At 45.3% G+C, this 23,527-nt stretch overlaps 3 protein-coding genes across 4 annotated transcripts; 2 read left to right on the top strand and 1 right to left on the bottom strand.

Moving 5' to 3' along the window:
* Nucleotides 1-1,503: 1,503 nt before the first annotated feature.
* Nucleotides 1,504-8,917, bottom strand: LOC142996290 (RNA-binding protein 5-like). 2 transcript variants are annotated; one of them, XM_076147242.1, is made up of 25 exons: nucleotides 8,784-8,917; nucleotides 8,219-8,272; nucleotides 7,761-8,082; nucleotides 7,499-7,645; nucleotides 7,131-7,200; nucleotides 6,697-6,770; nucleotides 5,730-5,813; nucleotides 5,570-5,630; nucleotides 5,380-5,448; nucleotides 5,138-5,298; nucleotides 4,946-5,043; nucleotides 4,526-4,613; nucleotides 4,308-4,376; nucleotides 4,146-4,203; nucleotides 3,953-4,056; nucleotides 3,719-3,848; nucleotides 3,523-3,614; nucleotides 3,226-3,420; nucleotides 2,990-3,136; nucleotides 2,797-2,871; nucleotides 2,532-2,714; nucleotides 2,323-2,397; nucleotides 2,116-2,219; nucleotides 1,839-1,968; nucleotides 1,504-1,645 (listed from the first exon to the last, which is right to left on the bottom strand). In XM_076147242.1, the coding sequence occupies exons 2-25, from the start codon at nucleotides 8,233-8,235 to the stop codon at nucleotides 1,520-1,522; spliced, it is 2,679 nt and encodes an 892-aa protein (XP_076003357.1). In that variant the 5' UTR covers nucleotides 8,236-8,272; nucleotides 8,784-8,917; the 3' UTR covers nucleotides 1,504-1,519. The 2 variants fall into 2 exon arrangements, with proteins under 2 accessions (XP_076003357.1, XP_076003358.1); XM_076147243.1 differs by having other exon boundaries at nucleotides 7,499-7,642.
* Nucleotides 8,918-9,201: 284 nt separating this feature from the next.
* Nucleotides 9,202-12,566, top strand: emc3 (ER membrane protein complex subunit 3). The gene is made up of 9 exons (XM_076147432.1): nucleotides 9,202-9,438; nucleotides 9,748-9,919; nucleotides 10,294-10,351; nucleotides 10,522-10,615; nucleotides 10,830-10,934; nucleotides 11,047-11,128; nucleotides 11,257-11,336; nucleotides 11,709-11,791; nucleotides 11,885-12,566. The coding sequence occupies exons 2-9, from the start codon at nucleotides 9,765-9,767 to the stop codon at nucleotides 12,011-12,013; spliced, it is 786 nt and encodes a 261-aa protein (XP_076003547.1). The 5' UTR covers nucleotides 9,202-9,438; nucleotides 9,748-9,764; the 3' UTR covers nucleotides 12,014-12,566.
* Nucleotides 12,567-13,039: 473 nt separating this feature from the next.
* Nucleotides 13,040-23,508, top strand: usp4 (ubiquitin specific peptidase 4 (proto-oncogene)). Its single transcript, XM_076147145.1, has 22 exons — nucleotides 13,040-13,266; nucleotides 14,571-14,698; nucleotides 14,785-14,915; nucleotides 14,997-15,123; nucleotides 15,248-15,393; nucleotides 15,936-15,997; nucleotides 16,169-16,315; nucleotides 16,908-17,025; nucleotides 17,164-17,337; nucleotides 17,457-17,615; nucleotides 17,978-18,202; nucleotides 18,598-18,681; nucleotides 18,792-18,886; nucleotides 18,981-19,163; nucleotides 19,340-19,623; nucleotides 19,722-19,922; nucleotides 20,010-20,080; nucleotides 20,182-20,297; nucleotides 20,412-20,561; nucleotides 21,169-21,272; nucleotides 21,530-21,618; nucleotides 21,767-23,508. Exons 1-22 carry the CDS (start codon nucleotides 13,055-13,057, stop codon nucleotides 21,887-21,889), a joined length of 3,129 nt encoding a protein of 1,042 aa, XP_076003260.1. The 5' UTR covers nucleotides 13,040-13,054; the 3' UTR covers nucleotides 21,890-23,508.
* The last annotated feature ends 19 nt before the right edge of the window (nucleotides 23,509-23,527 follow it).

The raw sequence follows: 23,527 nt of genomic DNA, 5'->3' as shown, positions 1-23,527 counted from the left end.
GTTGACACCAACACTGCCCCCTGGTGACGAAGATGACTACAGTGCAGGGATGTAGACGCTTTAATCTGTACACTGACTAACAAATTAAGTCAAAGTTATTTCTATAGCCCAATGTCACAAACAATGTCTCACAACTCAAATACACTAAAACACAACCTAACCATCTACCTAAAGCACACACAGAAACTATAAGGGCTGTGAATAAGTCTCCCTAAAAGCTTCTGATGATTCTGTATATACTCACAAGTTAGTATCTCTTCATTCACAGAGGAGTTCTTCCCTGGGGGGACCTGGGTCTGGACATTTGGGAGACATTGGGTCTCCACTGTACCAACATGCATTATAATGGCTTTAAACAGGATCCTTTCAGTTTGTCCTGGAGCACTCTCTCAGCTCATCATCCACCCTGAGAATCAGCAGGGGGACGAGGACGACCTGGGCAAACACCACAAAGTCTCTGTGTGAGACAGCTTGAAAACATGGGGACAGGAGCGGGGGGGACAGTGCCAGCCAGTACGCCCCAGGAAAGAGGATATGAAGGAAGCCAAAGAGGCGATGGATGAAAAAGGGAGGACTGCGAGTCGGGAGAAGTGTTCAACATGCTGATGTACCTCAGACAGGAAGTACAGCCCCTGTATTAGTGTGTATCTGCCTCTTTCATCCACTAGTGATCAATTATTCACTCAAACTCATAGCGCACCTGACCTTTACCGCTGGTGTGACGTGACAGGAGATCAGTACTGTAGTAGGTAAGAGCTGCTAACATGGCTCCACAGCTGAAACCAAGAAATCAACTGGAGCGGTGGATTCTTCTTCTTCCTGGTACAATGCAGATGTTTGAGCACGCCGCAGGAGCGCAAAGAGTCAGAAGACAAAGCAGGAGTTGCCAGGTCAGATGTAGGAATAACAAGCAGCAGTCAGACAGTTTTGACCTTTTGATGTTGATCTTTAGAAGTCATGAGTGCCAAACCTTTGACGTCTCATTATACTTTACCGTATGTTCCTTTCTCTTGAACGCATCGTGGAAACTTTCTCTTTTTGGCTCCTTTACAAGATTTGTTTTATTATTTAACTAGCTCACAATTATCACTGCTTTTGTTTTAGATGAGTTTGATAAGGTCACCACATTTCTTACAGTATATGAAAAAGGCTTAAGTGTCCAAATCTAGAACCAAATCTGTGTGTCAGAGAGATGCAAGGCCACTTTGCATAAACAGCTTTTAATCATTTCTCCTTCTTGTAATAGGAAATTTGAAGAAAACTAATTCAACTTATTCATTATTTACAGTCAGAGGCCATTTTTATTCATGATGTTCATCTGTTTGACTTGGAAACAGAGACGTTCAGCCGCTCCGGGTGCGTTTATGTACAAGTGTTATACAAAATTTACACGTTCATTGAACCGAAAATAAAGAAAAGGAATCAAAATACTGAGGCTATAATCAAACTAAATTTACAACAGAGAAGAAAAAAAATCTTTCTCTGTCACGTTTCCTCACACTCTCTCTTTCTCTCTGTGTCATTCTATCTCAGTGAAGCGGGCGAACATGGCTTTGCGCACGGCGTCCTTGTAGGTGTCAGATGCTGAGAGTTCATACGCGCTTCCTTTGATGCCCAAACCTGTGCCTTTGGTTCTTAACGAAGCCTGTGAGGAGATACAAAGGCGGCTATTAGTGAAGAAGACAGACATTATACAGGTCAAACAGCTAATTAGATGTTCTGTGAAGGAGAACACGGTGACGTGCACGCTCTGTCTGCCGGCAGCTTCTGAGTAGGTGGGGGTGATATTTTTGAAGAGTAATGTCAGGCGTAATGTGAGGTGATGTTTCCTTCCTCACCGCGATGGGAGTGGTGATGCCCTGCTGATGGCGCCCGAGGCCTTTGCCTTCTTTCCAGCCCATCGCCTGCAGCATCTTGCTACCGATGTTATCGCTCTTAAGACCGTCTTTGGTGGGCTGCTCGTAGTTTCTGTTTGAGGTGGAAGAGAGGAGAGAAAGACCATTTTCACGACATCGATATGAAAAAGCACAACAGTCTGTAATGACGTCAATGGACTTATGTTTCATTTCTGATTTCTGCCCATGCGTACACACATCAGTTGTGATTGTGTCTTACATTGTTGTTGGGGTTGGAGGTTTGAAGAATTTCTTCTTGGGCACCGGAGGCTCGGGGATGCCGTACTTCTCCCTCCTCTCTGCTGCTCTGTCTCTGTATTTCAGCTGTTAAGTGGAAGCAGACGGCAATAAAACCTTAATGACGCCGCGTTCATTTCAAGGGTTACCCGAGGGGGAATAAACAGGTATAAATTGTTAAGTCAAATACCTCTGTCTCCTTCCTCTCCAGCTCCTCCAGCTCGGCTTCCGTGAGCCTCGATCGCCTCTGAATTTCCAGGTTTTGCTGGAGCGATAACGAGGAATAATTGTGAGCAAACAAAGACGATCGCATGCCGCCGTAAACAGGTGCGGAACATTAAAAGCAGAACAGATGGCAGAGCCCAGAACACTCATGGCCACCTGCTGTTGGCCTCCTACCTTGTGCAGGTCAGAGAGCTGCTGGTGGCGCTGCAGAGCATCTTTGTTGGGGAACTGCCTTCGACACAGCAGACACACCATCTTAGTCCAGTCTGTCACATTTACATCATCGTTCGCTACCCTGTCTGAGGAGGAAGCTTCCTCCGGGTCACTGTCCCCGTTGTAAGCTGCTACCAGGCCACTCTGTCATAAGAAAACATTAGGGGGTGAGTGTTTATTCATAACAGCACACTGAGCGTTTGTTTTCTTGAATGCAGATCCAGACCTTAGCCGAGAGCTCTTGTTCTGCCATCCTCACTTGCTCAGCGATAAGGGACTGCAGCTCAAAGCCTCCAGTTTGCTATATAAAGGAAACAACAAAACAATAACCACCCTTCAGTTTGATGTGTTGGGTAAACAGTGGAGCCGTCACACCACACTGAATTGTACTGAAACCTGTTTGTAATGCTTTGTATTACCTTTTTCTCAAAGACGAAGAAGCCAGCATCGGCCGCTGCAGACTCTCTCCTGTCCTCGTCTCTGGAGCCAAAACCTTGGAAACCGCCCTTACCGGTGTCTTTTTGCTTGTTTAGGCTTTTGGCCCAACGCTCCATATCTTTAGCAATCTGTGAAAGGATGCAACAGTCAACACGGATATCTCACATGTAAGAATTAGCAGAAAGTATGTTTGTGTGATGGTTGCAGCGTTGTTTACCTGTTGTGCAGATTTGCTTTTGGGCTTTTCCTTTTTCTCTTTGGGCTCTTTCCCGCACGCAGCAGCCGAGGCGGAGGAGGACGCTGCAGCGGACGTGTGTTCCGTGTTTGAGTCAGACGTGGCTGGCGCAGGGACGTACGACTGCTTCTCACCGTCCCAGTACAGATACTGCTGAGTCTCAGAGTTGTAGTAGTACTATTGAGGGTGCAGACAAGAGAAATAAAGAGTCAGAGGAGGTTGTGGAGTAAAAACAAAGACATACTGTGTGTCTGTGCATGCATGAGAGCTGTGACGTACCTGGCTGTTTGGATCATAGTACAGGCCGGTCTCAGGGTCGTAGTAGTAACCTGAGGCCTTATCATACTGATAGGTGGAGGTGTCAGGGACAGCTAGACACAAGGAAAGGAGCACATCAGTCAAAACCTGGCTTCTCCATGTTGATGCTCTATTCATTCCCTTCCCGTGGGGCTGTGAGGCGACGAACTCATCTCACCTGATGTGTTTGCAGTGGGAGCAGTGGACATCATGGCTGCAACAGTGGGAGGCCCTGATGTTAGCAACGATGGGGCGCAGACACCAGCAGCATGATGCCCGACATCAACCTGTCTCACTAGCTGATGCGCCTAAAGAAGGGGGGGAAGTGAGTTTCATGAGCTTGCATATACCTGAAAGTGTAGCAGACTATAAAGTAGCTTCTGTCAGCAGTAGAGGTTAACATGCTGCTCACCTGCATGGCCGGCTGGTTGAGGATGACAGGTGGGTAACCCTGAGCATTCTGGGATAAAACCACACCTGCGGCTGTGGGCATCAAAGCCTTTATTCCTGGAGCAGCTGCAGACAGCAACACATATTTGGTTTGATTTAACTATCAATCTTATCTTAACTATAACAGGGAGCATAAGGTGTGTCAGTGTCTTTACCTCCCAGTAATCCATCTCCCATGACAGGAGCCAACACCTCCGGCTGCTGCTGCCACATCTGACAACACAAGAGACAAGCGTTAGGGTTAAGTAAGGAAGTAGATCAATGGTCTGGTTTTATATCTGTTAAAGAATCTGTGATTAAATACTCTGTGCAATGACCTGTGGATGCTGTGGGAAGACGTCCGGTAGAGGAACGTAGTCAGGCGTAGAACTTGAACCTTGCTGTAACTAACGGGAAAAAAAGAAAGTTTGGAAAAGGCAGACCTCATACTTGTATGCAGGGAATTACACAGAGTGACTGACAGTTTGGAGAGTCCACCTCTGATGGTTACATGGACATTACTCTACTTACATACACATAGCCGTAAATCACTCACCTGGCTGGACGACCACTGAGCAGCAGCGATGGCTGTGCTGGCAACAGAGAGAGTGTTGGCTCTGATCCCCTCAGGCTGCATAGAGTCCCTGTAGCGCGCACACACACACACACACACACACACACACACACACACACACACACACACACACACACACACACACACACACACACACACACACACACACACACACACACACACACACACACACACACACACACACACACACACACACACACACACACACAGGTTTAAAAGGGAGTGCAGGTCAGCAACATTACAGTCAAGCAAAAAGTGATTATGAAAAAAAATCTTGTAGTTTATTCTTGAGTGTACATCCTATTCATATAAGAATGGTGCATGTGCTTGTATTTGAGTCTCTGTGTTAGGAGGATGATGATGATGATGATGACGACTCACTTTCTGGCACTCTTGGCATAATCCACACCAATTGTCTTGCCATCCAGTTTTAGAGGCGGCTGAAGGCTCTGCAGAATAGTGAGCAGCTGAGAAGCCTCCTGCAAGACAGCAATTAAAAGACGAAGATAAGCTCATCTCCAGAAAAGCAAACAGGTTTATTGCTGCACACTGATGACATAACCTCTGACTTACCAAGGGAGAGGACAGCTGAACAAAGGCAAAACCTCGATTTTGTCCCGTCTGTTTGTCTTTGATGAGGCGGATGTTGCCCACAGACAGATTGGCGTACGGAGCCAAGATGTTCAAAATCCCATCCACCATGGAATGGGGAGCAATGTTCCTCAGGATTATTGCTGTAAGCGACATAAGTAGATAAGAATCACTGCGGAATACAGTAAACACCGTGTGACTTTAACAGGAGGCAAAACACTTACTGTCCCCGTTGAAGTCTCCTGACTGCTGAGACTCGGCACTCAGACCGCTCGACACAACACACTCCCCTTCTGCACCGCGAGAGAGAAAGAGAGGCCTTTCACTCGTTTCACAAACACTTTACAATGGAGGAGTGGACAGTATACACATGCAGATGAGGAGCAAAATGTCTGCCCCAAAGTCATAACTCACCAACTTTGGCTGATCCACACCTGAAGCACTTTTGCCTCTTACGGAAATTGTACAGACCACACTGTGAGAAAGCAGCAAGACAAGTTTTACTGCATAAAACAGGGGAAACTCTACTGATAAAATAGATTTGGATCATGATGGCGATTGAAGTTACACTCACAGAGTTGCAAAGCCAGTTTTCAAACTTCTGTCTGCGGTTGCTGTAGTGCACGGCAATGCTTTTCCCCTGGATCAGCAGCTTGTTCTGCAAAGTTCAAGGGCGGCCAGTTATTTCAGAATCAGAGAGGTCGGAGCCAAAGAGACAGGTGAGGTCCTGCCACTACCCCACCCAATGAGTGAGCAGAGCCGGAACAGGAAAGAGTGGCTAGGCTTAGACTCGCTTAGCTTAGAGAGTGTCTCAGGGAAGGGCGAAGGGTTACAGCAGAGGGAGAGAGAGAGAGAGAGAGAGAGAAAGAGAGAGAGACACAAAGAGAGAACTGCAGTTCCGTGTATGAGGGAATGAGTTATCAAAACAACAAACTGTTTCTAAGTGTTTGGGACCGGAGTGCTGCCAGCTCGTCCCGTCTCACTCCATTCTTCGGGTTTTTTGTAATGGAGATGAGAAATGATCCGAGTGGCTGAGCTGGAGCAGAATGTGTCATGGAACCACAGGGTCGTGACTACAACCAAGACCACTCGGGTCAGTCTGAGGTCTAATCCTCGACGAGGAGAAGCAAAGGGGCTTGGGTTCCCAAAACTGTTTAGCAAATGCTCCTATGTTTTTTTTTGTGAGGACTTGGGGAACAATTGGCACAAATCACACAACAGATAAAGGATTCCAAAGGCAGTGCGGTTCATTTCTCCCATTTCAGAACATCAGCTAAGCAGTTCAGTGAGTTGTTTAGTCTTTAAAAACTGATTGTGTACTTGGGGGAAAATATCCAAGAGTGTGATATCCAATTTTGTTTGTGCCTCCAGTCCGTTATCAGCGTCATTTGACAGTGTTTATGACGCTTCAACTGCACTGATAAACAGATTCCTGCTCTGTAGGCAAGTACTGAAACCCTCTGAATGATCAGTCATGGTGATATTTACTCGCAGCTCTAATTTCCAAGAGTAATTCTAGACTTTGTGATTGTTGAGGCAACCTGATTGGTCTCCATCCATCGGGTAGCATCTTGCAAGTGATAAAACTCCACGAAGGCGAAACCTCGGCTTATACCTAGAGACAGCATTCAAATATAGACGGGAGGCGTGTTAGTGAGAATGCTCTGGTGCAACACTCAAACTCACAAAAGGGCTTGTACAGTCCAATTTAAAGTTAAATCGGAAGGGGTTGCTTACAAGGTAAAAAGAGATTGCTGGTGGCTCATAGTATGATATTTCTGCAAAAAGGTATAGTACGTAGTTTCTTCCTTACCTGGGTCATAATCATCAAACCAGACATGCTACTCGACTTGACAAAGGATCCTCGGGGCAGTTGTAATACGAGACGTTTGTTTTCAAAAGAGGGTGATAAGGGAGAAAGGGGCTGATATATTGAAGTGAATGACAGGACACGGAGCCGGACCCAAGCACTCACCTGTTCGTTTCTTCATCAAGCGTATGTCCACAGGCTGGGGGCCCGGCAGCTGCTCCAGCACTGTGCGGAGCTGAATCACAGAGAGGGAGGAGGGGGGGTTACATTCAGCCCAACACACACACCAAATGGGAAACATTTCACTGGCAACCAAGGGTCACCTTAGGGACTTTTTGTGTGTTTGCCATTTCTCTATTTTCATATTCATCAATGTCCTGATGAGTCAGATTCTTCTGCATACTTGAATTTAACAACATCACAATAAGAAGAAGCACTTTTCCAACAAGTAAAATTTTCTTTGTTTACGGGAAAGGGCTCCACTTTGCCTAAAAATAAGCAAATAATCTTAATTTGAAACTTGTTTGGCTTACATCATCCTCTGTGACATGAAGAGAGAGACCTCTGAGCATGATCGTCTTGCTCTCTTCCTCCTGCTCAGGTTTGTAATCTTGATCAGGATAATCCCCGTCGTACTCGTCATCAGATCTGTCACTGTTGCATCGCTTTCTTCCTCTCTGCTGCGGACAAATGGAAAATAAATAATGCTTTCACTGACAATTTCAGAGCCGTCATGTTTAGTACATTTCCTGCCTGGAGGTTTGAAAGTTGTGAGCAGATTCTTAAGTCTCTTACCTCTGGACTGTCTCTACCTCTGTCTCTGATGTCATCAAATCTGTCTCTGTTATCATCAAATCTGTCTCTGTTGTCCTCAAATCTGTCTCGGTTGTCCTCAAATCTGTCTCTGTTGTCCTCAAATCTGTCTCTGTTGTCCTCAAATCTGTCTCGGTTGTCCTCAAATCTGTCTCTGTTGTCATCAAACCGCTCTCTTTGTCTCTCGTCACCCCAGCGTCGATCGTAATCCCTCCCCAAGTCTCTGTTTCGTCTCTCGTGCCATTCGGCTTCATCTCTTCCTCCGTCTGTGCCGTACCTTCCGCTGCGTTCCCCTCGACTGAGCCTGAAGCAGAAATGCGAGAACACAGGAGTGGAAACGTGATTTGATTTAGACATCGATAGAGTATAAATCCTAGCACTTAACGGCTAAACCTTCACAAGTAGGGTGCAGGAGTCAGACTCAGTCATAGCCATCTCACCTTTTATCACCCCCCATGGTGCAGTGCCTGCCACACACGTTTAAACGAGGAATTCTGTAAGAGAGTAAGACTTGTTTAGCCCTTCAGTCACTATAACAAGCATGAACTCACACAAGCTACGAACTGCCAACTAAGGCACCAGCGTCAAAGCAGATCATACAAAAACGAATGTATAACACAGGGTAACCTGATGCATTTATTTTATTAAAAATATTAATGTTTTTGACAACAGCTGTCAGCAGAAGCAACAACCTAGTGATCAGGACTAAAGTCGGCCATTAACGTGGACATCACCTACATTTAAATCACCGATCGTCTGGGTTGTGGCACCATTAATATATTTGTGCACATTGTCACAGCTTAAGTCAATAAAAAGTTTAATAATAATAATAATGTGATTTTAAGCGGCAGTCCGTGTTATGCAAGCGCGCGCCCGGGCCTGACCGCTGCTGTAGCAATTAGCTTCGTTAGCATGCACCTTACGAACCTCGGTGCTCATCAGTTAGCGCTAATTTGCATAAGTAAAAACATACATCTGAGTCCCGTGTTATTAATCCATACATACCGATTGAAAACAGCTGATGAAATATATGTTTAATGTTTCCGTAGGTAGAAAGGTTCTTTCTTGGCCTACTGGAGAGATTCTTTTTCCGGTCCTACAGCGCTAGGTGCTTTGTCTTCTTCTATTTGAAAATGAACATTAGCAAACGTATCACCTCCATATTACCGCCACCTATCGGTCGAGTTTGGTATTGGTCATAGTCCTAACATTTTACAATTAACAAATTATTATATTATCTCCATCGTCCTGGCTTAGAGGAAAAATATCGAAACCAAACACAGTCCAATTATTCACTGTATTTAACGTCAATATTGTGTGTTTTTTTTGTCCTCCGGGAACCTCGAGCGCCACAATCTGCTGACATCGCTGGCAGAGACATGCCATGCATCACCGCAGGAGGCGCTGTTTTCCCTGTGGGTAAGCTGCGGATAGGAGGGCCAGACGTCCACCGCTCGCCTCCTCCTCCTGAATGTCAGCAGCACCGCGCAATGGCCGCAGTAGCAGATGCGATGTATTAAAGCTTATCGTTTAACTGACATTATTCACTCACTGGATCTGTTTGGCGTCGGTCGAGCTGAACAAACGGCGTCCGCTGTGCTACGACGACGACTCGCCAGCAGCTCCCAACAACTGCCAACCCGCTATTAGAAGAAGCAAGGTAGCAAGGGGGCTAAGATTAGCTACATATGCGTCCCTTTAGCGTTGTCTAATGCATTGTTACTGCTGGTGTATGGCGCTGAAACACGTGGTTGGCTTCTTATATCCATGTTAAGAGTGGAATATCTAGATCACGCTCGGTAAATGTCCTTTACTTAGCGGCAGGGAGGATTGACAGCCCATTCTGGTGCTACTTCCGCGGTGTAGCCATACCGGCAGGCTTCTATACTGGAGATACCACATCCCAAAGTATCAAACTAACAGTGTTTCCTCTGCTTCTCTGCCTTTATCTCCTCTACTCTCTCCTCAGTTACACCACCTGGTCGCATGGCTGAGCCGGAGCTCCTCCTCGACTCTAACATTCGGCTGTGGGTGGTGTTGCCCATCGTCTTCATCACCTTCCTGGTCGGGGTGATTCGGCATTATGTCTCCATCCTGCTGCAAAGTGACAAGAAGCTGACGTTAGAGCAAGTTTCTGACAGGTGCGGTCATCTTACAGTCAACAGTGTGGAGGAGGAGGATGTTTGTGTCTGGAAACAGTTTGACATCAGCTTTGATGGTAGCTCAGACAATAAGGGGGACACAGCTTGGGAACTGTAGGGTCGCCGGTTCGAGTCCCGTATGGACAAAGAAAGTTGCCAGTTTGCCTCCAGCAAGGCACTGAATCCCCCCAACTGCTTCAGGGGTTGCACTCCCTCTGTAAAAATCATGCATGTGTTGTGTGTTGTGTAAAGAGGGGACACAAGATGCATTGCAAATCTGTCTGATTGTATGTGACTGCATGTGATTGCATGGAATTTGACAAATAAAAGTATCTATCTATCTAATTAGTATATTGTTCAATCTCCACATCCAGCCAGGTTCTTATCCGGAGCAGAATCCTCAGAGAGAATGGGAAATATATTCCAAAACAGGTAGGGAGCTGTATTTATGTACTTTCATACTGTTTTGTATCATTTGACTTAAAATTATGTCAGTCTTCTCTGTGTTATTTCTAGCTGTATGGTTTGATGGAGTGATCAAATCTTTACAGCAGGGGTGTCCTCTGCATGTATTTGACCTTTTGTCACGTTGTCTCTTTCAGTCTTTTTTGATAAGGAAGTTTTACTTCAACAATCAAGAGGATGGGTTTTTCAAGAAGACCAAGAGAAAGGTTGTTCCTCCCTCTCCAATGACAGGTAACTGTACTAATATACACAATGTGGTGATATAACTCAGTGTAGCCCATTACATTGGTGGAAATTAGGCAAAAGAAACTGTTTTTGTTGCTTGCATGTTCCATTCTGTTTGCCTGTATTTACCAACCAATGCTGCTGGTAATACATATTTACATTGTTGTTAGAAACTGCATGACTGATCTGAAGTGCACTGTTGACTTTTGTCTTTTCTCAGATCCCAGTATGCTGACCGACATGATGAAAGGCAACGTGACCAATGTGCTTCCAATGATCCTCATCGGAGGCTGGATCAACTGGACCTTTTCAGGATTTGTAACAAGTAAATGATATTGCTCACTTCACAGATATGCGTCTTTTTAAACTTGTTCTGCTGTCAGTATATTCATAACATATCTTTCTTTTAAACATTGATTAACTTCTTTCCCACACAGCTAAGGTTCCCTTCCCTCTGACTCTGCGCTTCAAGCCCATGCTGCAGCAAGGAATAGAGCTGCTCTCACTGGATGCTTCCTGGTAAATAGCTGAAACACAGTTGTTATTGTTTTAAAAGTTAAATTCCCAAGTAATTTCCAAATTCTGTAAATGTTTGTTTCCCTTTTATTCATTTATTCTCTCCCCACTTGTTTTGTTTTTCCATCTAGGGTGAGCTCAGCGTCGTGGTATTTCCTGAATGTGTTTGGACTGAGGAGCATGTATTCATTAATTCTCGGCCAAGATAATGGTAATTTTGGCCAATTTCAATATTTTGGAAGGAATTTGAAGCTTTGAGCATCAAAATATGAAACTTAAGTAAATAGCCTTAAACCTGCATGCAGACAATGTGACCACTAGGGGACAGAAAGAGTCACAAAATCATAAAACCTTTTATAAAAATTCTTGGTTACACAGCTTTGACATCTAATTGGAGTCCTTGTTTCTCCATCTAATGAGAATCATTCTAGTGTCCAATGTAGTCCCCTTAGAAAAATAATGGGGAAATAAATTGACTCTATTTGGATTTGTCATGCTTGACTTTGTGCCTTTGTGAGGTTGAGGTTTCTGCACATAATGATGGAGATATTGATGCTTTTGCTTTGTGCTGTGTTCCCTGCAGGTGCAGATCAGTCCAGAATCATGCAGGAGCAGATGAGCGGTGCTGCCATGGCCATGCCTGCAGACACAAACAAAGCTTTCAAGGTATATTCGGTTTGAATTAGGAATTAGAAAGGATGGGAATGTTGTTGGAGTGATTTTCTTATTTCTCAAATGTGATTTTGTCCTTGATTTCAGGCTGAGTGGGAGGCGCTTGAGCTGACCGACCATCAGTGGGCTTTGGAGAGTGTAGAGGAGGAGCTGATGAACAAAGAGCTGGACTTTGATGGCATGTTTAGCAAGGAGCTGAGCAGTGGCATCTTCTGATCGCCTGTCCGTTCCTGCAGGGAGATTTTTAGGCTAATTGCATAGAAGTAAAATCCTTCATGATGCAAGTTTACATTTGCTTATTTGTGTTCTTTGTCTTTTCATTTAATTAGCTTTAATTCCAGTCTGCTTTCCATTAAAAATCTAAATTGACTTACAGTAGATACACTGGTTCTGCTGCATATTATAAAGCATTACTTTGTATTTCACTTTTGAAACAAGCAGACATTAGGACGACACTAACTGGCTTTGCTTATGTAGAACTCGCTCTCAGTCATATGCTGCCATTGTCATGCCGTTAGGTAACAGAATGAAATAGATTAGATAGATTTATTTTTCTTCAACCTTGATGTTTCTGCCCCCGTTAGTATTGTTTTGTAACTAATTTCATAAAAGTGTACTTGTTTATTTTATTGCATTTCCATGATCCTACCCTGTTATGTAGCATGAAGTCGGGCCTGGACTGGGAACTGACAATATGTCGGCAAAGAAAGTGTTTTTGTTTGTTTTGTAACTTGCTGTGTTTTGTACAGTATAAACCCAGTTTTGACAATACAAATGGTTGTATATGTCTCTCACACACACACACACCTAATTTGATTTGAACATGAAAACGTCAATGGTGGACTTTGCAGTTTCTTATGTCACAATACCTCAGCGGGCAGTGTTTGGACTTGCTGATGGTTTTTATTGAGAATGCCTTGGGAGGAGGAACTTTGAAGTAAGGGGCAATGAAGGATAATAGAAAAAACAATCTCTTAAAATGTTTAATTCGAAAATACAACATAACAAGAAATTTACGGCAGAAACACTCATACTACTTAAACGATTTTGATGTCATCAAGCCTAGTCATTGATGTCATTCCATAAACATAGTTACGACAGCGATGTACAAACTAACTAAGTAACAGCAGTGATGTCATCCTTACTAGCAGCGGTATTCCTACTTAAACGGGGCCGACGGGACTTCCTGTTGGGCTCGTGCAGAAGTCAAACGCGTATAAACCACAGAGGAAGAAGCCGCTCGTGTCAGGCTGTCAGATGAAGCTCGCGCCAGTGCGACGCTTCCACCCGCGCGCTCCCGAGACCGGCACACTCTGCATGATGGCCGAGGGAGGCGGACCCGAGGCGGGCGGCGCGGCGGACTCCGACTCGGAGCCGGTAGCCGCGCAAATGCCGACACCGTCCACCGAGAGTCAGAAACAGGCGGTTGGGTCACTTTTGAAGACTACTCTGAGAAAAGGAGACGAATGGTGAGAGACGGTGCCGGCTAACGCCACCGCTGTGTTCAGCTAGGGTTAGCATGCTAGCTAGCACAAACAGGAAATGCTAACAAGCTAATGCTAACAAGCTAACGACGCTGATGGTTGCAACCTGAAATCGAAAGCTGCTCCTCCTCTGTTCTACTCAGCTAATGGTTAACAAGTTAGCGACAACACAGCCCAACTCTGCAGTTTCATAAGTGTGTTACATACAATCCACGGGTTAACACGGTCTGGTAACTGCTAACTAAACGTAGCTAGCTAGCTGATTCATTTGTTTAGCTTTTAGCGATAATACTTATTATGTGTCAAGTTAGCTGACGTTAAGCTAATGTGTTGACTAGCCGGCTGGTACTAAAGGCCCGAGATCCGATGGTAGAGACCACTGCCGGTCCAACCGGCTCGTATGTAATGTAGGCATTAGCCCGTCATGATATAGGCCGACTGGAGAGAACACTACGTTGTGAGTGTGTGTGTGTGAGAGAGAGTGATCATGGCAGACGAGCTAGCTGTTCCTGACTGTTGATCTGCTGTGATATTGTTTCTAATAGGATCACATGGGCACAATGAATGATGTAATCAAAGGTAGAAAACAGATTTGCTTCCGTTTTGATAGGACTGTCCAGTGTGAGATCATCTCATCCTTCATACTCTGGTTAGAAGCTAGAACCTAGAGACTGTTGTCCCCCTGATATGAAGAGTCATCATCTAGCTGCCTGCTAACTTGTTCATACAGAGAATGATCATGGAGGCACAGGACTCAGCCTTCGTGTGCCAACTGACTGTGGATAGACCTTATTTTTGCTATTTTCCCATCAGCCAACTATCAAATTAATCAACTGTTGTGAACAGTGCTGAAAGAAATCTGTGCGTAAATGTCAAAGGTCTCTTCTTCATCTCAACAGGCTCACATTCCAGACCCTCAAGACCTGAATTCCATGAATTTCCTCATTTCCACAAATTGCCATCACACTGTGTCAGATCTAGCTTCTAAACTATATTTATGATAAACTTTAGTAGATTCCCACTTCTGATTGAAGTGAAGCACTCAAGCTTCCTCTAATGCACCTTTGTGCTATGAGGCTGTTTGACCTTGCGTAAGGTTCTGGGTGTGGTGGCATAAGATTAAGTCTCACTTAACCAACCCATGTGTCTCTGTGTGTCACTTTGTGAGTTATCCTGAAACAAAGAGGGTTAATGAGGAACAGAATGTATGTAAATGTTGTTAAATGTTAAAGTTGTCCATTGCAGTTGTATACTTTGTCCATCTCTCTTGTTTATCAACCATTGTGTAGGTATCTGATAGACAGCCGGTGGTTCAAACAGTGGAAGAAGTATGTAGGCTTTGACAGCTGGGAAATGTACAACGTGGGAGAGCGTAGCCTCTATCCAGGACCCATCGATAACTCCGGGCTCTTTTCAGGTACTTCTGGTATTTTGCATGATGCTGAAACATTATGTGGATAGAGCACAGGTTGTAAACGTTGTCCTCATTGGCTTATATCACAGACCAGGAGACCCAGGCCCTGAAGGAACACCTTATAGATGAGCTGGACTATGTCCTTGTACCCACCGAGGCATGGAACAAGCTTGTCAGCTGGTATGGCTGCCTGGAGGGCCAAAGGCCCATTCTCAGGAAGGTAATGCTGTTTAATCTTTGTTTATATTGACTTTATGATGGACGTGACTCCTGAACTGTGTTTTGTTTCCTGTTGTCCCAGGTTGTTGAACACGGTATGTTTGTCAAGCACTGTAAGGTGGAGGTCTATTTGTTGGAGCTGAACTTGTGTGAGAACGACAACATGGACTTCGTGGTCACGCGCCATTTCAGTAAAGCCGACACTATAGGTAGGCGTGTGTACCGGTTGTAGCCAACAGGAATTGAAAGTAACTGGATGTCTGCCTATGAAAAGCAGACTTATGGAGGATATTTTCTGTTGATAAACATCAATGTTCTAAACCCCATTTTCAGATACTATAGAGAAGGAGATGAGGACGCTGTTCAATATCCCGTCAGAGAAAGAGACGCGGCTCTGGAATAAGTACATGAGCAACACCTATGAGCAGCTGAACAAGCCCGACAGCACTGTGCAGGATGCTGGTCTCTTCCAGGGACAGGTAGTGTACACATCACTCATCTAAACTTCAGATAACACATGTACTCTCCACCTAATAAAGCCATAAATGTTCTTCAAGGAAAACAAATAAGAAGAAACCCTGGCTGTATAATACTGTAAAGTACAATAAGCCATGAATTATGGCTTCACGAAATATGTGGGCCAAGTCTGCATATAAACATGAACAAAGATAATAATACGTTTCACACAGGCTTTTATTTTGTATTTGTTGGTGGCACTGTGCCCACCCCTTGTATAGTTGAAGCCATGAATGTGTCACGCTCAGGGACACAACAGTTTGTGATTATGACAAGCAGTATATTATTATCCATTTTCAACTTCATTTAGAAAAGTCAAAATAGTAAAAATCTCAAAGCATGTGAATTACACATCAAAGCAGATGCAGTTGCCACTCCTGCCTGCAGTGGCCAAAGGATGTGTTGACCGCTGGATCGTGTTAAATTCCAGCCTTAGACATGATACCTGTGACATGCAGATGTAGGCCATGCTGGCTTGGCTCTCATACTGTTTGTTTTCCCACAGGTGCTTGTGATAGAGCGCAAGAATGAGGATGGCACATGGCCCAGGCAAGCCTCCCATCCCAAGTAAGTACCTCGTTTTTTGTTATTCAGGGCGAAGGGGTGGTTTTTATGCAAGTACAGAGCATTTGGAAACAAAGCATTAAGAAGATATCAAATTTACTCATCTCGCAGTATGGAAACGCTGAGGTGGTTTCCATAGAGAAACTCTGAAACATGTCTTGTCCTCTTCACCAGATCCAGTACTACCCCATCCAGGAATTTCACTACCTCCCCAAAACCCTCATCCAACTCCTCTGCCAGTATCTCCTCAACAGTGACAAATGGAGACAGCAGCTGCAGCCCCGGCTACACGCTCAACAACAGCACCTCCTCTGGCAACAGGCAAGAACTTTTTAATACACCGCACATCAGAAGGCCTTATCTGCTCAGCCAAGTACGCTAGAAATATTGGAGGATAAATAATTCCCAGTGAAAGGTCTGAAGGTATGGGAAGAGAAACGCGGTGGTCACTGCTACAGGATTTAGTGTTGAGTGTTGGTACAAATGACGTGATGCAATTATAATGATGTAAATGTCTTAAGCTGGTGGTGTAGACAATTAAGTATAGGAAATGTGTGTGATGACATTTCAGTACACAAAATGTCCTGTTGCACTGCTTGGGTGTCGACTATCTTCCTCTTTATGAACAGAAACACTGTAGGCCACTCGTGAACCAACACATTGATACAGCTTGTTGTCGGGTTAGGAAACACATTTGACCCTGAACACACTGTCTCCTTGGAAACTACACGCCATTGTAGCAAAAACATGCAACATGACTTGACATGTTGCATGTTTTTGCAACTTGACACACATAGTAGCACAGACATGGTAATATTTTTAACCCGCTTCACACGGAAGTCTAAATGTAAAATCACCAGAATTAGTTTACATTTTGGCCTCAGTAACTCAATAACGTCTGCTTTTCCAACAGATTGGGGGGCTACAACGCATACAGCTCCTCTTACAACTACAGAGAATCCCAGTCGCAGCCTGGCCTGTGTGGCCTCAGTAACTTGGGCAACACGTGCTTCATGAACTCGGCCCTCCAGGTAAAACTAACGGGTTTGAACACGAAACATGTTTGGATAACATGAATGTTGCCTTTTCGAAAAGGTCTGCGCACAGTTAAAACCTCTGGCATGGTTTTAGGTATTACGTTCCCCTAATCTATTGTTTTCCTCCTCCAGTGCCTGGGCAATGCATCTCCACTCACAGAGTACTTCCTGAACGACCAATACGAGGCAGAGATTAATCGAGAGAATCCACTGGGAATGAGAGGCGAGATAGCAGAGGCCTACGCTGATTTGGTCAAGCAGATGTGGCTCAGCCGCAGCAGCTACGTGGCCCCACGCACCTTTAAAGTCAGTCGTGCCAAATAGACCCAAACAATCTGTTGACATCAGCAAGCTTTGGCATTACAATAGAAAAGGAAATGTTCACTCCATATTGCATAATCTATAACCCAAGTATTTCTCTCCAGACCCAGGTTGGCCGCTTTGCGCCCCAGTTTTCAGGCTACCAGCAGCAGGACTCTCAGGAGCTGCTGGCCTTCCTGCTGGATGGCCTCCATGAAGATCTGAACCGTGTCAAGAAAAAGCCTTACCTCGCTCTTAGGGATGCTGAGGGCCGCCCAGATGAGGTACGCTGCACTCATGTGCAATAAGTGTTACAATGCATCGTTTTCTCACAATGGATTATAGAGGTCAAGTGCTAAGAAGTAATTTGTGTCCCAACAGCATGAACAGAGTCCAATGGCACAGATTGACTCCTCATTGTTATCCTAGTTTTGTTAACTTGACCTGAAATAGTTTTTGGAAGCTGAACATTGTGTGCTCAGTTTTGTCCTGCTTATAGCAACACAAGAGCAAAGCTTTGACGAATGTAATCAATTTGCAGGACATGATTGTCTGTAAATCAACAACAGCCAACAAAATAAACATTTTGTGTCGGCCATTTAAAATGTCTAATTCACATGTTTCCCCATTGGTTGTCAAATTCTAGATTGTTGCCACAGAAGCCTGGACGAACCACCGCTTACGCAACGACTCTGTAATAGTTGACATTTTCCACGGCCTCTTCAAATCCACGTTGGTGTGCCCAGAGTGCTCCAAGGTGTCTGTAACCTTTGACCCCTTCTGCTACCTCACGCTGCCTCTGCCCATGAAGAAGGATCGAACCATGGAGGTCTTCCTGGTGCGGTCAGACCCTCAGTCCAGACCCACACAGGTCAGCAGCAGTCTGTCTTTCTCTCCTCCACGCCACCATTTTTATTAAATGCAATTCACACATGAGGTTTCATCCTTTATCACTGATGAACATGCGGCCAGGTGGCAGGACCAGATAAGCTACACCTGCGTCACCCCTCCCACACACACACCACACATCAGATGTACACATGGTGCGGTGCTGATTGTGTTTAGATACAAATGTTCTTAGCTGTTGCCCTCTTAGAACACTACTGTTAAAAACTACCGCTTGAGTGCTTAAATTATTTTCCCATTCATAGTTTTGGCATTTAAACTCTTTGAAAATGGAGTCGTCTGTATGCTTTTTTGTTTTTGACTTCTGGGCCCAATTCTGAGATGATAATCCTAATACTTCTCTTTCCCTCTGTCTGTCAGTATCGAGTGGTGGTCCCTAAACTGGGCGCAGTGTCAGACCTGTGCAGCGCCTTGTCCAAACTCTGTGGGTTCCCACCAGAGAACGTGAGAACTTCACTTTTGTACATAAGTGTAATAATGTCAAGTTGTCGACCAACATTGAAGCCATTTTTGCCACCCTCGTAATTCTTTTCTGTTTTTTATTTTTATTGTAGATGGTGGTGACTGATGTGTACAATCATAGGTTCCATAAGATTTACAGACGAGATGACGGCCTCAATCAAATAATGGAGAAAGACGACATCTTTGTGTAAGCCTGGTTGTAGACCCGGAGATGAGATGGCTTTAGTTAGACTTAACTCAGGTGTAATGCTAATGTTTGTTTGTGCTGACGCTCGTTTCAGGTATGAAGTCCAGGAGGAGGACAGTGAGCGGATGAACCTGCCTGTGTATTTCAGGGAGCGCCACTCCAAACATGGCGGAGGCTCCACAGGGACAATTCTCTTTGGCCAGCCTTTACTCATCACCGTGCCCAAACACAACCTCGTGTCGGATGTTCTGTATGACAAGATCCTAGAGAGAATTGGGTGAGGAGACTAAAGTGTTGATGGCAAACAAACTGTGTTCCATGTGTCGTGCCAAAACAAGTTCTTACTAAACAAATATGTGATGTTTAGTTGCCGGAAACGCCTTTCACCACGATGGCCTCAACCGACCCCAGTAGTCTTGCCGTGTTTTAACAGCCTGATGTTCCTTGTTGCAGACGCTACGTGAAGCAACCGCAGAGCCCCAGTAGTGAAAGCAGGGCTTCGGCCACCTTCGTTGGATGCAACCAGGCTCCTGAATGTTCCACATCGTCTAGTACCAACGCCAACAACGCAAGCAACACAAGCAACGCCAGCAACGCCAGCAACGCCAGCAACGCCAGCAACGCCAGCCTGGGTGGCTGTGGGAGCCCCCAGTCAGATGGGGCCTCCTGCAGTGCCAGCTCCAGTAATAGCAGCAACCACTCGGGGACCTGCAATGAGCATAATGGGCTGTATGAGGGTAAGAAACCGCAAATAAATGTTTTCAGAAAACTTGTTTCTTGTTGAGGTTAACCACAAACAAAGGATTAGATTTCATGGCGGTCTGTGTCGGTTCAGGTGAGGAGGAGGCCATGGACCACCAGGTGAGCCCGGAGCCAGAGAATGGCCAGTCCGAAGGAGAGGAAGAGGAGACCTGTGACCTGCAAAATGGGCCTAAAGGCGAATCGGCCAAGCTGTTCACCTTCAGCATGGTCAACTCTTACGGAACAGCCAACATTAGCCCGCTGCCTTGCGAAGGCAATGTCCTCAAGCTCAATCGTGAGTACCAATGATTTTTAGACTAAATATGTGGAGAGGTGACAGAACCGAGAGCTGACCGTTCCCGCCACGCTTGTTTCTCCGCAGCACATTCCACGGTGGCCATCGACTGGGACTCGGACTCTAAGAAACTCTGTTATGACGAACAGGAAGCTGAGGTCAGTGAGTTTTATATTCATCAGATGTAGTAAAAAGATGAGAGCCAGAGAGATCATCCTCTTACAAATCCCTGCTCCCTCTGCTGTGTGTGTGCCTGCAGGCCTATGAGAAGCACGAGAGCATGCTGCAAGCCCAAAAGAAGAAGGCCACCGTGGCTTTGAGGGAATGCATCGAGCTCTTTACCACCATGGAGACACTCGGCGAACACGACCCCTGGTAAGAGTTCACCTCCATTGAAACCCGGGCAGCATCACACCTGCGTCGTTCTCCCAGCTCTCCCGTTCTGCATTACTGTGGTCCTATCAGCATCTCTCTCTCTCTGTCTTGCAGGTATTGTCCCACATGTAAGAAACACCAACAGGCCACCAAGAAATTCGACTTGTGGTCTCTGCCTCAAATTCTGGTTGTTCACCTTAAGCGTTTCTCCTATAACCGATGTTGGAGGGACAAACTGGACACAGTGGTGGACTTTCCCATCAGGTATGCAGGGACGATCGCTCCACCTGAAGGCCGTCACTGTTGTGTTTAAGCTGCACTCCTGCTGTCTCTTTAGTAAATGGGTTTAACAATGCAAACCCTTGGTCCCTAATTTCAGGACGTCACATTGATCCTTTGAAATTGAGCTGTGAACAAGGAAGTCATTATTGCATTTTAACAAACGAGCTTGTGTGTGAAAGGCAGAGCAACCTACTTGTCTGAGTGAAAGTATTTATCTGACAAATGGACTTATTACTTCAGCTTCCCGAACACAATTACACCTGCAGGTTTCCTTATCTGATGTGGTTAGGCAACCAAACCAATAAGAAGAACATCCGTAAAACGCATTTCCGCATTTCGTGTTGAAATGCAGAAGTGACCCCCGCGACACAAAGCTGCCCGTCTCACTCTCGACACTGTGTGTTTGTGTTTACCGAGCTCCGATGAGGAACTTGATTCACCAGGAAGGAGGAAGCAAAGTGGAATGCTAACATTGGTTTTCTTGATACAAAGAATGCCGAGTCATGCTGGCTCAAGTTAAACATCAGCTGCTCTGCTTTCATTCAACCGTTTGCTGACTTTGAAAGCTCACAGTCTTCTCTTCTTTCAGGGATCTAAACATGTCGGAGTTTGTGTGTGACCCAAAGGCTGGCCCATACGTATACGACCTCATTGCTGTCTCAAACCACTATGGAGGAATGGGAGGGGGCCACTGTAAGTTATTGATCTTTAATCTCAGCACCTTGTGGACTTCACTGTCGGGTGTTTAGCATTTTCTGTCCATCGATTGTGGAAGAAGCTCGATAGTTGATGTAATTTGATGTCTTGACTGTGTAGAGCTTGGGCTCTTGCGCTCTTGTAAATCAGGTGCATAGACGTCCAGAGCCACAATGACATCATCAATATGTAAACACAGACGGTGTTGAGTAACTGTTTGACTCGCCTTCACCCCATTCTCTCTTTTTAAACAGACACGGCTTATGGCAAGAATAAAGTGGATGGAAAGTGGTATTACTTTGACGACAGCAGTGTTTCGTCTGCCTCAGAGGACCAGATTGTTGTGAGTATTGACAAAATGTTCCAAAATGTTTCTATGGGGGTTGCTAGGAGATGTTGTCCTGTTGTTTGACGGGCAGCCCTCAGCCTCCTCCTCCTCTTTCTGTCTCTGGTGTCAAGTGGCTAATCTGATCCGTGTCTTCTCCTCGCAGACTAAAGCCGCCTACGTGCTGTTTTACCAGCGTAGAGACGCGGAAGCCCCCTCCAAGCCTCAGGCCTCTGCCTCACTAGGAGGAGCCCCCGCCGCAGCCGACGACCACATGGACACAAACTGAGCCGGCGCCGGCACTAAGGGACACGCACTGAAAAACGTACACGGCAAATAGAGACACTCGGACGCACACACAAAGCTACTTCAGTGACGGAAGACTTAACATTAGGAACCCAAACCCTGTATATTATTTGGTTTTTGTCACGTATCTCGTCAACTAGAGCCGCCGGCCTTGTCAGAAGAGTGACCTGAGAGAGACTTAACCTGCAGCAGGTGGCCTGCTGAACATAGTTTACCAGTCTGGATCCAAGAGGAATATGAAAGAATATATATCTTCTCACTGGACAAACAGAATGTTAGATGTGGCCTCAAATACACATAGCTAAACAAACATTTGTTACTCTCATTGCCACTCAAATCATAATAAAAAAGAAAAAAAGCCAAATGCACATTGAGTTTCAACCAAAGTGTTCCAAGGTGTACATGTACCAGTGGCGTAGACATTAAGGGGTTACAGGCGTTTACCCAGTTTTAACTTTCATAATCCTGTGCTGAGGTAAATGTACCAGTACCACACACGCCGCCATATGCTTGCTGAAAGACTTCCTGTGACCTTATTACCACGATGTGTGGCGTGATGGGGATCCCACAGCTTGTTTAGCCGGTGCAGCGCGACCTCTGGCTCCCGGGGGTCGCAATGTTTTAAACCACAGATGGGGGGCGGGGGGGTTGAACATTTATGGGGTCTTGACACGATATTGTTGATTGAGCACGGAAGCTGGGAAGACTCCTGAACCCTAACTGGTGACGAGTCTCACCCCAGCTTACAAATTGGACTTTTGTTTCTTTTCGTAATCACACAACGCAAAAGCGGCCTTTTGATTCCTGCAACCCGACTACAGAGGAGGCACTTTGATTTCTTTTTTTCTCTCAATCAATACATGATCTACCTGCTTCTGATATATCGATACATAACACAACTGTATGGTTTGGCCTTGGCATTAAGGCGTCCGGTCTGTCTTACGTTTCCAGTTCATTTTAATGTGTCTTTTAAGAATATTTTGATTGCTGCCTAACTGGAACCCCCCCCCTCCCTCTAGCTCATCTGCAATGGCTTGTCCTTATTAGTCTTGTACATTAATGCAGCTCTGTATTGAAATGGCTATGTTATTTGATATCTTTAAAGCACACTGAGTGAAGCGAAATAAACTAGTATAAAAGTGGTGCTTTATTCATGAAACTTGAATTGGCTCGTGGTTTTTAGGCTCAGTCTTCATGGATCATCACATGAGGCAGGACCGCAGAGCCTTAATCACAGCTCAGCTCAGAGGGGAGGACGGTTGTAGGCCGCCGCTCAGCTGTTAGGGAAACTCAGCAGAACAAGGATGGGAAGTAATGGAGGTTCTCTGCTGTTGGCTTTTGTTTAAACTTAAACACATGTGAACTTAGCGCTGCTTAGAACTTAAGAATCCTCTCGTGGAATCGGATGCATTTACTACTTTCGGATTCCCATTTGATAGAGCTCTAAACTCTTCATGTGACATGTTGACACACAGGGACTCAGCTGTCCTCTCTGTGGGTCCTGCCTTCATTATGCCAGACTACCTAAATATCAACATTTATGCCTATGACTAGAAAAGCTTTACATAATCTGTAATCTTCAATCCACAGTAGACGACGACACCAACTGTCCCAAAACAAG

This window comes from Genypterus blacodes, unplaced genomic scaffold (assembly GCF_046128005.1).
Source record: "Genypterus blacodes isolate CSIRO-AG114 ecotype Tasmania unplaced genomic scaffold, CSIRO-AGI_Gbla_v1 ptg000037l_1, whole genome shotgun sequence".
NCBI lineage: Eukaryota > Metazoa > Chordata > Actinopteri > Ophidiiformes > Ophidiidae > Genypterus > Genypterus blacodes.
This window is presented reverse-complemented; position numbering and strand designations above follow the sequence as displayed.

Coding starts and splice junctions, on each gene's coding strand:
- emc3 (XM_076147432.1), top strand. CDS start 9,765: ATGGCTGAGCCGGAGCTCCTCCTCGACTCTAACATTCGGCTGTGGGTG. Junction 10,616..10,829: donor TCCTCCCTCTCCAATGACAG/GTAACTGTACTA, acceptor GTCTTTTCTCAG/ATCCCAGTATGCTGACCGAC. Junction 10,935..11,046: donor CTTTTCAGGATTTGTAACAA/GTAAATGATATT, acceptor TTTCCCACACAG/CTAAGGTTCCCTTCCCTCTG.
- usp4 (XM_076147145.1), top strand. CDS start 13,055: ATGAAGCTCGCGCCAGTGCGACGCTTCCACCCGCGCGCTCCCGAGACC. Junction 15,998..16,168: donor AGGCAAGCCTCCCATCCCAA/GTAAGTACCTCG, acceptor CCTCTTCACCAG/ATCCAGTACTACCCCATCCA. Junction 19,624..19,721: donor GCATAATGGGCTGTATGAGG/GTAAGAAACCGC, acceptor GTGTCGGTTCAG/GTGAGGAGGAGGCCATGGAC.
- LOC142996290 (XM_076147242.1), bottom strand. Junction 3,615..3,718: donor TCCCACTGCAAACACATCAG/GTGAGATGAGTT, acceptor CCTTGTGTCTAG/CTGTCCCTGACACCTCCACC. Junction 2,872..2,989: donor TCTTCGTCTTTGAGAAAAAG/GTAATACAAAGC, acceptor TCCTTTATATAG/CAAACTGGAGGCTTTGAGCT.